Source organism: Rhodnius prolixus, unplaced genomic scaffold, assembly GCF_049639745.1.
Source record: "Rhodnius prolixus isolate KJV_2025 unplaced genomic scaffold, Rpr scaffold_5, whole genome shotgun sequence".
Lineage (NCBI taxonomy): Eukaryota > Metazoa > Arthropoda > Insecta > Hemiptera > Reduviidae > Rhodnius > Rhodnius prolixus.
Window position 1 is genome coordinate 24,344,889 of NW_027411624.1, and position 12,143 is coordinate 24,357,031.

Here is a 12,143-nt window from a genome sequence, read left to right on the forward strand (position 1 = left end):
ACAAAACCTAATACTTCTTTACTAATAACTAAATTTCGCTGAAACATACATGTATACAGGGTGTTCATTTTAAGACGGCTCAAATGCATTTCATGCTTAAACGGTTAATCTGAGCAAAAAATGGTAGAGGAAAAATTTGTTCCCCGTCACCTCTAGTTTCAGAAAATGTGACTTGATTTTAGATTCCTGCCCGCATACGCGGCAGGCGCGCGACCAAAAGTCAGGGTTCGCAGTTGACCCCCATTTTCATATACACATTTTTAAAGAGTATAAAAAGTTATGAAAGAAACCGGAAACCGCAATTCGATATCTTTAAAATTAAAGGTGCTAGGCCATTTCAAAATCTGGTGTTTATTAATCATATTTCAATTTTTTAACTTGTTATCAAAGAGAAAGAAGAGCACGCGATAGGTCATTTTTATGTATTTTTTCATCCCCTTTCTACTAAAAATATTGCCAAGGCAGTAAAACTAGTATTTTTCTTAATATCGGGAAATAAATCGTTTTCCGAGTGATTTTTCTAAGAAAAATGAAATGTTAAGAGCTGTTCTCAAGCATACACAAAATGGCTAAAAATTAATTTTACATCTGTTACAAACAAGAGGGTTTAATAATTATTTGGTAATTTTGGGAGAGTTGCGTTTAATTACTAAAAACATTGGAAACCTCCTGCCACATATTTAAGTGCACAATATCTTTCATGTAAATGATCAAACTTATTCCTTAATTTATCAAATAATGCACTTTTCTCAACTTGTGAAGTATATACTGTGCCTTCAAAGGTGCCTCCTCTGGCACGCAACCCAGGTTAGCCAGGAGGTTACCAACTGCTCTCTGTAGCTGAGGACCAAAAACTCTTTCGCAAATCAAAAATTTCGGCGCAATCAGACAAATTTCAAAATTGACTTCTCATAAGTTGTGCAGCTTTAGGGCATCAGTTCGCTATGATTTTTTTTTATGCACCAAAGAGCAAATAGTTTAATCATTATGTTTTGTTTTTTGTTTTAGGTTTTAAACATCATGTAATCAGATCATGAATTTGGAACTACATGAATGCAGCGTATCTATAGGTTAATTGCCTTCTCATCACTTTGGCAACAAACAAACCTTGGTAGAATTTTCGGCCTAACAGTAATATTACTCAACAGAACTTCACCAATCAGAAACCAACCGCAAAACTTACAAATGCAGAATGATTTAATTATTCCTGTCTATCTAGCAGCAAACTCTGCTAATTAGTAGCAATCTAATAACCTCGCCGCCTGTATACAATCAGAGTGTACCTTGCCAGTTATTATTTTTACTTTCTATTTCTAGGTAAGAAAAGTATTGTGACCACACCAAATTTTTATTATATTTGTTTATGAAAAACCATTAAATAATATATCCTTTATTGCATTACATTGTCACAATTATTGTAGTAGTGATTGAAAGAAGTTCCAATACTGATCTATCACTAATATGTGCTTAACTATTAAATGTTTTATAATTTCTAAAGTTTTATAAAAAAAAAAATCAAACAGTGAAAGATATTATAATAATCGAAGTGTAGTAGGGATTGGATTAGCTCGGTTGGTAGTGCGAGAACTAGTATGCCCCATGTTTCGGGTTCATATCTAGAATTTTCTCTTCTTAGGAGCTCCACCAGCTTACTTAATCTTGTCTGTAGCGAATGCCCAGAGGCATTGTGAGACTCCGGGCTCCAACGATTTTAGGTATCGCTTGCAGTTAGCTTACTTACTAACATTAGTCAACAGTTAGGTTTGTTAACTGTCACCTCTGCCAATTACGAAAACACTTTCAAAAAAAACATACAGGGTGAACCAGTAAGTATTGTCCATAGTACATCTAAAGTGGAGTTCAATGACGTATTGGCAAACCTCATATTTAAGTTATTTAAACAAAAATTCATATAGTTTGTTATTACTCCAAATTACAATTTCACACATAACTGCACTGTTGAAAAAGATAAGAATATGAATAAGCTTTAACAACCCTTTGAATCCACAAACAGATAATCCTTATATCTGAATTAGGTATTAACCAGTACAACTAGGTAACTTATAAATGAACTTCCCTTATCTGTTAGACTTGGTCTCTCAAAATATTCTATTGCACCCTATTTGAAACTTAGCAAATTAATCTTCGATTATAAAAATAGTACTTGTTTAAAATATTTCCTAACATTTCTCAAATATTTCAGAGAGATCAGCAGTAAATGTTTAAAGTGCAATTTGTAACCTTTGACTTCCTTATTTTGAGACAGACTACTTTAAAATTGACTAGTGGTCCATCTAAAAGAGTTTTCAATGAATTAACCAACTTGTTAAACTAACACTGTTGAGTGCTCATGAACACGTTTTCTTGCCAAATAAACGTAATTTCAAGTACGAAGATAAAAGGAAACCTCGAAAATGATATACCGTTTGAAAGCCCTCTTTAGACAAGGAAACTTTTATAAAAAGTGCACAGCAACTAGGTCTGTTAATGATGACATAAGGGCCTAATGAGTTTTCTTAAAAATTTCGATTACTTTTATTTTTCCAGTATTCGGAGGAAGATTGAGACTGTTTGGAAAATAAGTTATGCTTCGAAATGGTGTCAATTTTTAGAAAATGTATCTGTCTTTCTAACCGTGTCATCAGAATCGAATTTGGACTAAAACTTTATGAGTAATAACATTTTTATTGCAAAAAAAAGTAATGATTTTAGAAAAAAAAATAAGTGACGTCATTAAAGAACAATGGAAAATATGAAGTTGGCCAATACGTCATTGAACTCCACTTTAGATGTACTACACACAGTAGGCCAATAGACATTACTTAATGATTCACCCTGTATATTAGAAAATTGGTAGTTGGACGTTTTAAGCCTCGCCTAAAAAAATAGGCGATTACTTTATATATCTATAAGTAGTTCTAAAAAGTTACTTCAGTATTCTATATACTTGCATCCATCCCTGCATATGGGTTGCAGGCGACTGTTTAAGCTCTTCTTGCGGCCCTATTAATTTAATCAAACTATACCTGTAACTTGTGAAAAATGTTTAATTTTAAATTCGGAATTAAATTTGCAACTTTCTTGTAAAAATCCCTCCATGATTACTTCCTGGTGTTAAAGAAATTATCCATCACGCCCAAAAATATTATAAAGCAGTTGATAGAAAACGAAACATTTAACGAAGATTGAAAGGATGAGCCTTCTTTACTTGTGTGAAAAATGAACATTTACTTGTGTTCTACTAAAAACAATTTAGTGCTTATACTTATAACGTTGGAAAAAAAAATGGGGATTAATATTATATTTATTAAAAGGACCACATTAATGTAATGTTCGTAGAAAAAGCTCGTAAATCTACCTCCAAGAAAAGCGTTCACTTACTTTTGAACCAATAATTGGTTTAATTAATTATTAATACTAATTATTAATTAATATTAATTAATTAATTATTAATGCTAACCATAGTATATCAGTTAAATTTGTTTTTGAAAAGAGTAATAGCTTGTATTCATGTGTATTTTTAAAAAAGTTAAAAGACTCTTGAAGCATAGGGGCTTATTATATTTTCAACTATACTTAACACGTGATAAAACTATCTAAATGGTTCCTGAGCTGCAAAGATATTTGGTTAAAACCTTTCCAAAACTGTAACTTTATCGTAATATGAGCCTTATTAAATATTTCAAGAGTAGGAGTTTGAAAAAATATTAGTTAAATTAGAGAGGAAAAAGGATACCATTGCCATAAACAGGAAGCGTTTATATGAACACAAACTGTATTGAAACAGATCGTTGACCAGAACTCGACTAGTCAGTATAGTCGAGAATCGAGTAATAGTCGAGCTTATTGAAATTCTACATGAATGGACACAGATGTAATCAGATTGTTAGAAGAGGCCATAGAACTGAACTGGAAAAGTTTGCTATATCCAGATGGCTGGATCAGCTGTTCAATTATTGTATGTAAAAAAGAAGTATTTACGATAGTGCCAAATTTTCACATTTGCGTTTAAAGTGGAGTTATAATTTTTCAGCAATCCTGGATGCTAAAAATTTGAATTTTAAAAGTGCTCTCTCCCTTCCCCTTAAGAACACATTCCCTCTATATTTTCGTGAGTATACTTAAGCTAATTATTTCAAAAACGGAAATAAAAATCTCAGATGAATCTTGAGGTGATGTCTTAAAATTAGTCGTTATCTTTTTTTTTTTTCTTTTTTTTTATGGAAGAATTATACTAATGCTGTACTTTATGATTGATGATCTCTAACATTGAAATCATATTTACATATTTTTTGGTGGTGCAGTGTAACTATTTAGTCAACTTTACTTTAATGCAAATGTAAGCACACCACCTATTTTGTTAAGAATAATCAAACTATCAGTAAAATTCAGAATTAGGAGAAACTTTGTTAATTAGTAAACGCAGAAAGTGTGAATAGTGTGAAAGATTTACACTGAGTTCTATCGAACCGTTTAGGGCGAAATTGTTTAGTGAACACCTCGAGTCGACCAAATAGATGACTGATGATTCGATAATTATTACCTTATTGAATAGTTGGCAGTTACACAAGCAATGACTGAAGTCATAGCTTGTCAAAATGGCGGGCATACAATCTGATAAAATAGATACAGTAAACTGCGCAAGAATTAGTGAAAATTAATGGAACTCTTTCTTACCGTATTTGCGATCATTAGGCGTCAAATTATTAATTTACCACAAAAAATATTTTTTTAAATATTTTAATAAGATTTATTAACATTTTGTTGGTGGCACATTTATTAATAATTACATAATACTTTAGGGAAGATTTGTGCAATATTATTTACAAAACATTTCTAAAATACTACTTTTTTAAAGGTGCAGTAATATCTGAGGACATTAGTGCCGGGAGCTTTTTTAGGCAATGCCGGCTTCCGAACAATATTCTCTCGCAATACCCTACACTAGAGTTTATCTTTAAGTAAAGTTATGGTAAGTAAAAGTTGTAAATAATCTTTCAATTGGTTAGTTAAAATATAAGGTATTTTTTTTTTGTTAATTAAATTAAATTAACAAGGGAAATTTGAGAAATTTAAAGCACTTAAATGTCTTTTTGAAAATAATTGAAATTTATTTACATTATATTAATACTCATGGTGGCCGCCTCCACTGAGCCCACTCTCACTTTCAAATTCTTCACTGCCACCTCCATATCCGCTACTGAAATGTCCAAATCCTTCGCCACCTTCACCGCCAAATCCTTCATGATGTGACTTGTGAACATGAACATGATATGGCACTTTAATGGGAATTTTCACTGGCACTTCAACTGGATAAGGCACCACTTTTTCAACTGGATATGGTACGGGTTTCTCTACTTTTACTGGAACTGGTTTCTCCACATGAACTGGAACGGGTTTCTCTACGGGTACTTTCACCGGGTAAGGTACGATCTTCTCCACTTTGTATGGTATTTCTTTTTCAACTTTAACGGGCACTGGATAGGGCTTCTCAACTGGCACTTTCACTGGATATGGTACTTTCTTCTCAACAGTGTAAGGAACCTTCTTTTCCACTTCTACTTTATAAGGTTTTGGTACATAAACTGGATATGGCTTGTCGACTGGTACTTTTACAGGATATGGTACTTTCTTCTCAACAGTGTATGGTTTTGGTACTGGAACTTTGACTTCGTAAGGCACTTTCTTCTCCACATAAACTGTATATGGCTTAGGAACATATACAGGATAAGGTTTATCGATAGGAATTTTAACTTCGTAAGGAACTTTCTTCTCAACGGGTACTTCAAATGGTACTGGTACCTTCTTTGTGATGGTGATGGTCTTCACTTTGTGGCTGTGATGTTCATCATGGTGGTGAACATGAGGATGCTCTTCATGATGATGGTGCAAGTCATGAAGACCTTCTCCGCCTCCAAAACTCTCAAAATGATGTCCTCCATTTATGTGAAAACCTCCAGAGAATTCTTCACTACCGTAACCTCCATTTTCTACTTTATGATCTACAAAGTCATGAACTATGTGTCTCTTCACCGAAACTTTACTAGCTAATACCACATTTAGTAAAGAGATCAAAATTACTAAAACTTTTGATTCCATATTGGGATGTGAAGACTATCTCTTAGTTGCACCTTATTTCTACTATGTATCCCCTCCAGAATCCAGCATCAAAAAGTACATCTGTGCTAATTACTATTGTCCAACTAAGCGTGGCTAATTTTGTATTGAGCAACCTTTAAGAGCATAACTTTGTTTTTTTTTTTTTAATTTTATCAAATTATGTTTTGCAATAAATAATTCATTAACCCAATAATTTTATAATTGCTCATTCCATTTTTTGAGCACTTCATTTGTTTTAATTAACAAGGCATTTTTAGAGCTATATACAAGAAATAATTCTGCTTAAAAAACCCATTTAATTTCTTATATTGGTATTGTTTATTGTTAACTGATGGTTTCTATTGTCGAAAACGGGGTAGCTGCACATGTGATAGCGCGGTGAAAACTTACAGTTATATTTGTAGAGATAGTAGATTGCAGGTAATCATTAACTGATTAACACGTGCTAATCAAGATTGATTTTGATGATGATTTTAATTTCAAAACTTCAATAAAGATTCAGTGTCAAACCTTGTTTTTCTTAAAATCAGTTCTTCAGGATAAAAGTGATAGCTGTTATTGCGGTATCTTCGGTAGGCATCTTAGCTAAATAACAAATTTATAGGATCTGCTATTTTTGGTTTTTTAATACAATGGGTTTTTTTATTTTTCAACACACACAGAGAGAGAGAGAGAGAGCGAGAGAGAGAGAGATCAGTATCAATTTGTAAAACCATTTTTTCAGACTCAGACCAAACGAATATTTTCGGATGAAAATATTATAACTCAAAATCTAAAATCTGTTTCATAACAATATCTGCGTTACTTAGATAGTAAGAGAAAGTAAAAATATGACTGAATTAACAATAACTTCACGTCTCAAAAAGTTGCTGAAGCAAGAAATGGTAAATTTAGAAATATTTTGAGTAAACTGAGTACAGCAGGAACTAATGGTTTATTTTAATAAATTAAAGTACTCTTAGTAGGTTCACTTAATATCACATGTACCAAGAAACAATCGTCTTCTCTCTTATATTGTGGTGCAATTATTAAGCTAGAGATTAGTAAACATTTTGTTGAATTCCAAGTTTTTAGAAAAGCATCGTTACGGAAAGAGAAGTGATATCTTATTCCCACATTATTACCTTATTCCTATCTAAAATTTTCTACTGATCATTTAATCTTATTCTTTTTCATTAGCAACCCACATTAAAGAAAGTAGAAAACTTAATTAAATTTCAGTTTTTGGCTTTAGTAATGTTAGTTTAATGTTCTTGTGTATCATCCCCAGATTCATTGAAGATCACAAACCAAAGGTTCAACCGCACTCCTCGCCCAATTGAGCACAAAGCATTCCAACATCAGAGGTTGAAGATAACATAGAATGTAGGAATTTCACTAGATCATATATGTAGCTTCTCTGTTTGTTAATTATACAATACAAGAACTGTAACATACGTTAATTAAAAGCAAAATTGGACATTTTTGAGAGGATGTCCAGCAATCGTTTAATTTTTATTGAAAATGCGGTTTGGTATTGATTAATAATTTCGATCTATCAATCAAATGTGTAATTCCAAACTTATTCACAAACCTTCATTTCTGCATAGATATTTCAATGTTATTTACTCCTCTAATATACATAAGTAAATTAATGTTTGGAAGATGTACGTAAGATTTACTCAAAATATCAAGCCGAGAATTTAAAAAACTTAAGGAACAAAAACTTGCTTCGCCAGGATCCGTCAAAAATTAATTTCTCCTAAAAAATATTGAAAATCTGATTTGTGTGAAATTATTTTTTTGTACGTTTTGTTTAAACTGTCAAAACACATCCGCGCGTGCGTACGCAGAGATATACGAGGGTCGTTTGAAAAGTCCGTGCAAAAATAAAAACTACTTAATTTTTTGGGGTAAACCTTTTTTATTTTTCAACATAGTCTCCTTTTAGGCTTATACACTTCGTCCAACGCTGCTCTAGTTTGTTGATCCCTTCCGAATAATAGGATTTGTCCAAGTCTGAAAAATAGCCATTCGTTTCTGCAATCACCTCCTCGTTTGAATAAAATCTTTTTCCCGCCAGCCATTTCTTCAAATTGGGGAACAAATAGTAGTCCGAGGGAACCAAGTCTGGAGAATAGGGGGGATGTGAAACGAGTTGGAACCCTATTTCCATTAATTTTGCGACCACAACTGCTGAGGTGTGAGCTGGTGCGTTGTCGTGATGGAAAAGGACTTTTTTGTGGGCCAATCGTGGGCGTTTTTCTTGCAACTCGGTTTTCAAACGGTCCAATAACGATGAATAATATGCACCTGTAATAGTTTTACCCTTTTCCAGATAGACGATGAGGATTATTCCTTGCGAATCCCAAAAGACAGTCGCCATAATCTTTCCGGCCGAAGGAACGGTCTTCGCCTTTTTTGGCGCAGATTCCCCCTTGGTAACCCATTGTTTAGATTGTTCTTTGGTCTCAGGAGTGTAGTGATGTATCCATGTTTCATCCACAGTGACGAAACAACGCTTAAAGTCCTGCGGATTCTTCTGGAACAGCTGTAAACCGTCCTTGCAACCACACGATTTCGTTTTTGGTCAAGCGTGAGCAATCGCGGCACCCATCTTGCGGATAGCTTTGTCATGTCCAAATGTTGATGCAAAATATTATGTACCCGTTCATTCGAGATGCCCACAGCACTAGCAATCTCACGCACCTTCACTCTACTGTCATCCATCACCGTATCATGGATTTTATCAATGATTTCTGGAGTAGTAACCTCAACAGGGCGTCCAGAACGTTCAGCGTCACTTGTGCCCATATGGCCACTCCGAAAATTTTGAAACCACTTATAAACTGTTCTAATCGAAGGTGCAGAGTCACCATAATGTTTATCAAGCTTCTCTTTAGTCTCCTGAGGCGTTTTGCCTTTCATAAAGTAGTGTTTAATCAACACACGAATTCTTTTTCGTCCATTTTTTGAAAATCACTCGACTTCCTCGATTCAAACGAATGCCAAACACAAAGAAATAGACCGATCTGGCTGAAACTTGGTGTGTGTTCTTCCAAGAGATGCTACTAACTAAACATAACCTCGATACGCGCCAGTGGTGCTATCTCTCTTACTTTGCACGGACTTTTCAAACGACCCTCGTTTATACTCTTGCCCTTGCAAATTTTTGCTAAATTGAAATGATTAGCTTTCTCTATATATATATTTTTTTTTTATATATATATATTTTTACTACTTGCACATCCATCTCTTCTCAGAACATGCTTGTACAGCATAAATTGTTTTAGCAGTAAAACAAATTTAATAACGACATTATAAAGTAATGAGAATCCTTTATTACAGATTTTGTTCATATCATTTGTTTTTATTTAAAGGTCAGAGGGCAATCTCTACGACATAGGTTTATGCAAAAAGTTAATATCAACCTGGATTTATCTCTTGGTTTTAGTGAAACACTTTTAAAGCTCCCCCTATGTAAATGTAATACAAAATTTTCATTTTTAAAAAGCTAAATTCTCTCTACTTGCTTCAATAAATACGGACAAACGTTATTTGCAGAAAGTAACACTGGAATAAAATATATATATATATATAATTTTATTTAAATTGATAAATCGAGTGGGGACATAGTAATAAAACTAATAAAAATAAGAATATAGTGAAAATGAACTTATATAGAGTAATTCTTCTTTACAGTAGAGATGATTTTTGACGCAGCGATAGCTGTAAAAATGCTTTACTAGCATGTTCAAGTCGGCTTGTTTATGCAATCACTCTAAATTGGTGTTTAACCTATAAATATATTTCTGTGATAAATGTTGGGTGATTGCAGAACATTCCTAGAGTCAATTTGAATTCCTTGCTCTAATTTAGCATGACATTATAAAATTTGAATAATTAATTTCCTATTACAAATTAGAAGGGTTATTTAATAATAATTGTTGGTTTCTTAATCAATCAGTAGCGTTATGTACATATGATAATGGTTTGCTGATAGTACAAATAACCTAAATTTTTTGCTAGGTTTAAAAGAAAAATAGTAATAACTTTAAATCAAATCCTTCTGTCTTGTTTACAGGATTGGCAACAGTGTTGTGCGTATTTAGGTGGATTTAGTGTATCATGAAGACGTTCCTCACCTACCTCCTCCCCAAATTACATCTACTTCATCCACATACATACCTACTCTGGAGGTGCCTACAAATTTTGGAAGTATAATTATGTGGCGTATGATATTTAGTAGCATGCTTGTGTTTAAAAGCACAACGTACTAAGTTGAGTTGAATGATAAAGTTTTGATTAACTAGGTAACTAAGTATAACTCATTAGCAAATATGGACGGCTATGAAGATGCTATTTCAAAAGAGAAAGACATTTAAATGACTATCTTGCTTTAAATGAGAATTGGTATAAGTTATTATTCAGTACTTAGAATCCTTAATAAGTATTTACCCTTAACAGTACTAATATCAATATACAGGGTGACCAAAGTTATATGCTCCACCCACTTTTTTTTTAACGGCAGGAAATTTCGAAAAAATAAAAAACACGTATTTAGTCATTTTTAGTCTAGTTTATTTTCAGTGATTGACCCATTTTTTTAAACCCCTGTATCTCGAGATACAGCATCCAACTTTTGTTTTTCAAATGGAACGTTATATTTTTTGTAGCATATTTTTATAGTATTTGAGCTCCTAAAAAAAACAAAAAAAAATTTTTGAGGTCGGTTAGGTTTTTCAAAAGTTATGGTAATTTAAAATATGAAAACAAATTTCAGTTTACTGTCCAAATTACGTTATTTATTTTAAAGAATCTGTTCAAACTGGGCACAATCAACGGATAGGCAAGCCAAAACTCTGGTCTCCCACGCTTTGCTTGTAGCAGGACTTACGGTGGCGAAGTCAAGATCTAGGCAGACTAGAGTTATTCGACGTTTCAGATCATCTACTGAAGCCGGGATTAAGGTTACTGTACACTTTATTTTTTAGATATCCCCACAAAAAATAGTCCATTTGGGTTAAGTCCGGAGATCGAGGTGGCCATTGGATCGGACAATGAGTCCCTAAGCACTTTTCATGGAAATTTCTGTCCAGGTAACCTCGAACAACTCTCGCATTATGTGCCGGGCAACCATCTTGTTGAAAATACATATCTAGTCGACGTTATAGAGGAACATCTTCAAGCAGAACTGGCAAAATGTCTCTTAAAAAAATTTAGATACCTTGCACCAGTTAAGTTCTCTCTGTAGAAGTATGGGCCGATTAGTTGATTAAAGTAAAACTCCACACCAAACGTTTGTAGAAAAAACAACCTGAACGTCGAATAACTCTAGCCTGCCTAGATCTTGACTTCGCCACCATAAGTGCTGCTACAAGCAAAGCGTGGGAGTCCAGAGTTTTGGCTTGCCTATCCGTTGATTGTGCCAAGTTTGAACAGATTATTTTTAAAAAAAATAACGTAATTTTGAAAGTAAACTGAAATTTGTTTTTCATAGTTTAAATTACCATAACTTTTGAAAAACCTAACCGATTTCAAAAACTTTTTTTTGTTTTTTTTAGGAGCTCAAAAACTATAAAAATATGCAACAAAAAATATAACGTTCCATTTGAAAAACAAAAGTTGGATGCTGTATCTCGAGATACAGAGGTTTAAAAAAATGGGTCAATCACTAAAAATAAACTAGACTAAAAATGATTAAATACGTGTTTTTTATTTTTTCGAAATTTCCCGCCGTTTAAAAAAAAAGTGGGTGGAGCATATAACTCTGGTCACCCTGTATAGGTTTCGTGACCGTAAATTGTTAAACTTAGGATTCAAGATTGGCGAGGAATCGGTCAAATAAAAAACAAACTCGTCTTCTTGCCAACGTTTCGACAAATATATTGTCCTCTTCAGGGCGTGGCTATGCGGGTTGGTTGAGTTACAGTTTCTGTGCACTGTTACAAGTGCGCTTAGGCAGTAAGCTAAGTTTTGGTTGTGTAGTAGTAACAAGAAGATGCGCACCCTTGAAAATAACATTTCAGATCTTCACAAGAGGG

At 33.4% G+C, this 12,143-nt stretch overlaps 3 protein-coding genes across 26 annotated transcripts in view; 1 reads left to right on the forward strand and 2 right to left on the reverse strand.

Annotated features, from left to right (window-relative positions):
- The window catches only part of LOC141458953 (synaptotagmin-15-like), a 147,155-nt gene that overhangs the window by 111,757 nt on the left and 23,255 nt on the right, over positions 1–12,143 (reverse strand). The gene's annotated exons all lie outside the window — the stretch shown is intronic.
- Positions 1–12,143, forward strand: part of LOC141458956 (uncharacterized) — a 59,596-nt gene that overhangs the window by 29,215 nt on the left and 18,238 nt on the right. For 16 of the 23 annotated variants that reach the window (XR_012461295.1, XR_012461298.1, XR_012461300.1 and 13 more), the window contains 4 exons: positions 1,009–1,317; positions 4,859–4,972; positions 7,391–7,485; positions 10,184–10,298. The gene's annotated coding sequence lies outside the window, so the exon portion shown is untranslated. Of the gene's footprint in view, positions 1–1,008; positions 1,402–3,968; positions 4,112–4,858; positions 4,973–7,390; positions 7,486–10,183; positions 10,385–12,143 lie in introns of those variants that run through there. The other 7 variants (XM_074137592.1, XM_074137591.1, XR_012461301.1 and 4 more) reach the window with 7 other exon arrangements.
- LOC141458960 (uncharacterized) lies at positions 5,059–6,149 on the reverse strand. The gene has a single exon (XM_074137603.1). The coding sequence runs from the start codon at positions 6,097–6,099 to the stop codon at positions 5,125–5,127; it is 975 nt and encodes a 324-aa protein (XP_073993704.1). The 5' UTR covers positions 6,100–6,149; the 3' UTR covers positions 5,059–5,124.

Excerpts from the sequence above, each read along its gene's own strand:
- LOC141458960 (XM_074137603.1), bottom strand. The coding sequence starts at position 6,099 with ATGGAATCAAAAGTTTTAGTAATTTTGATCTCTTTACTAAATGTGGTA.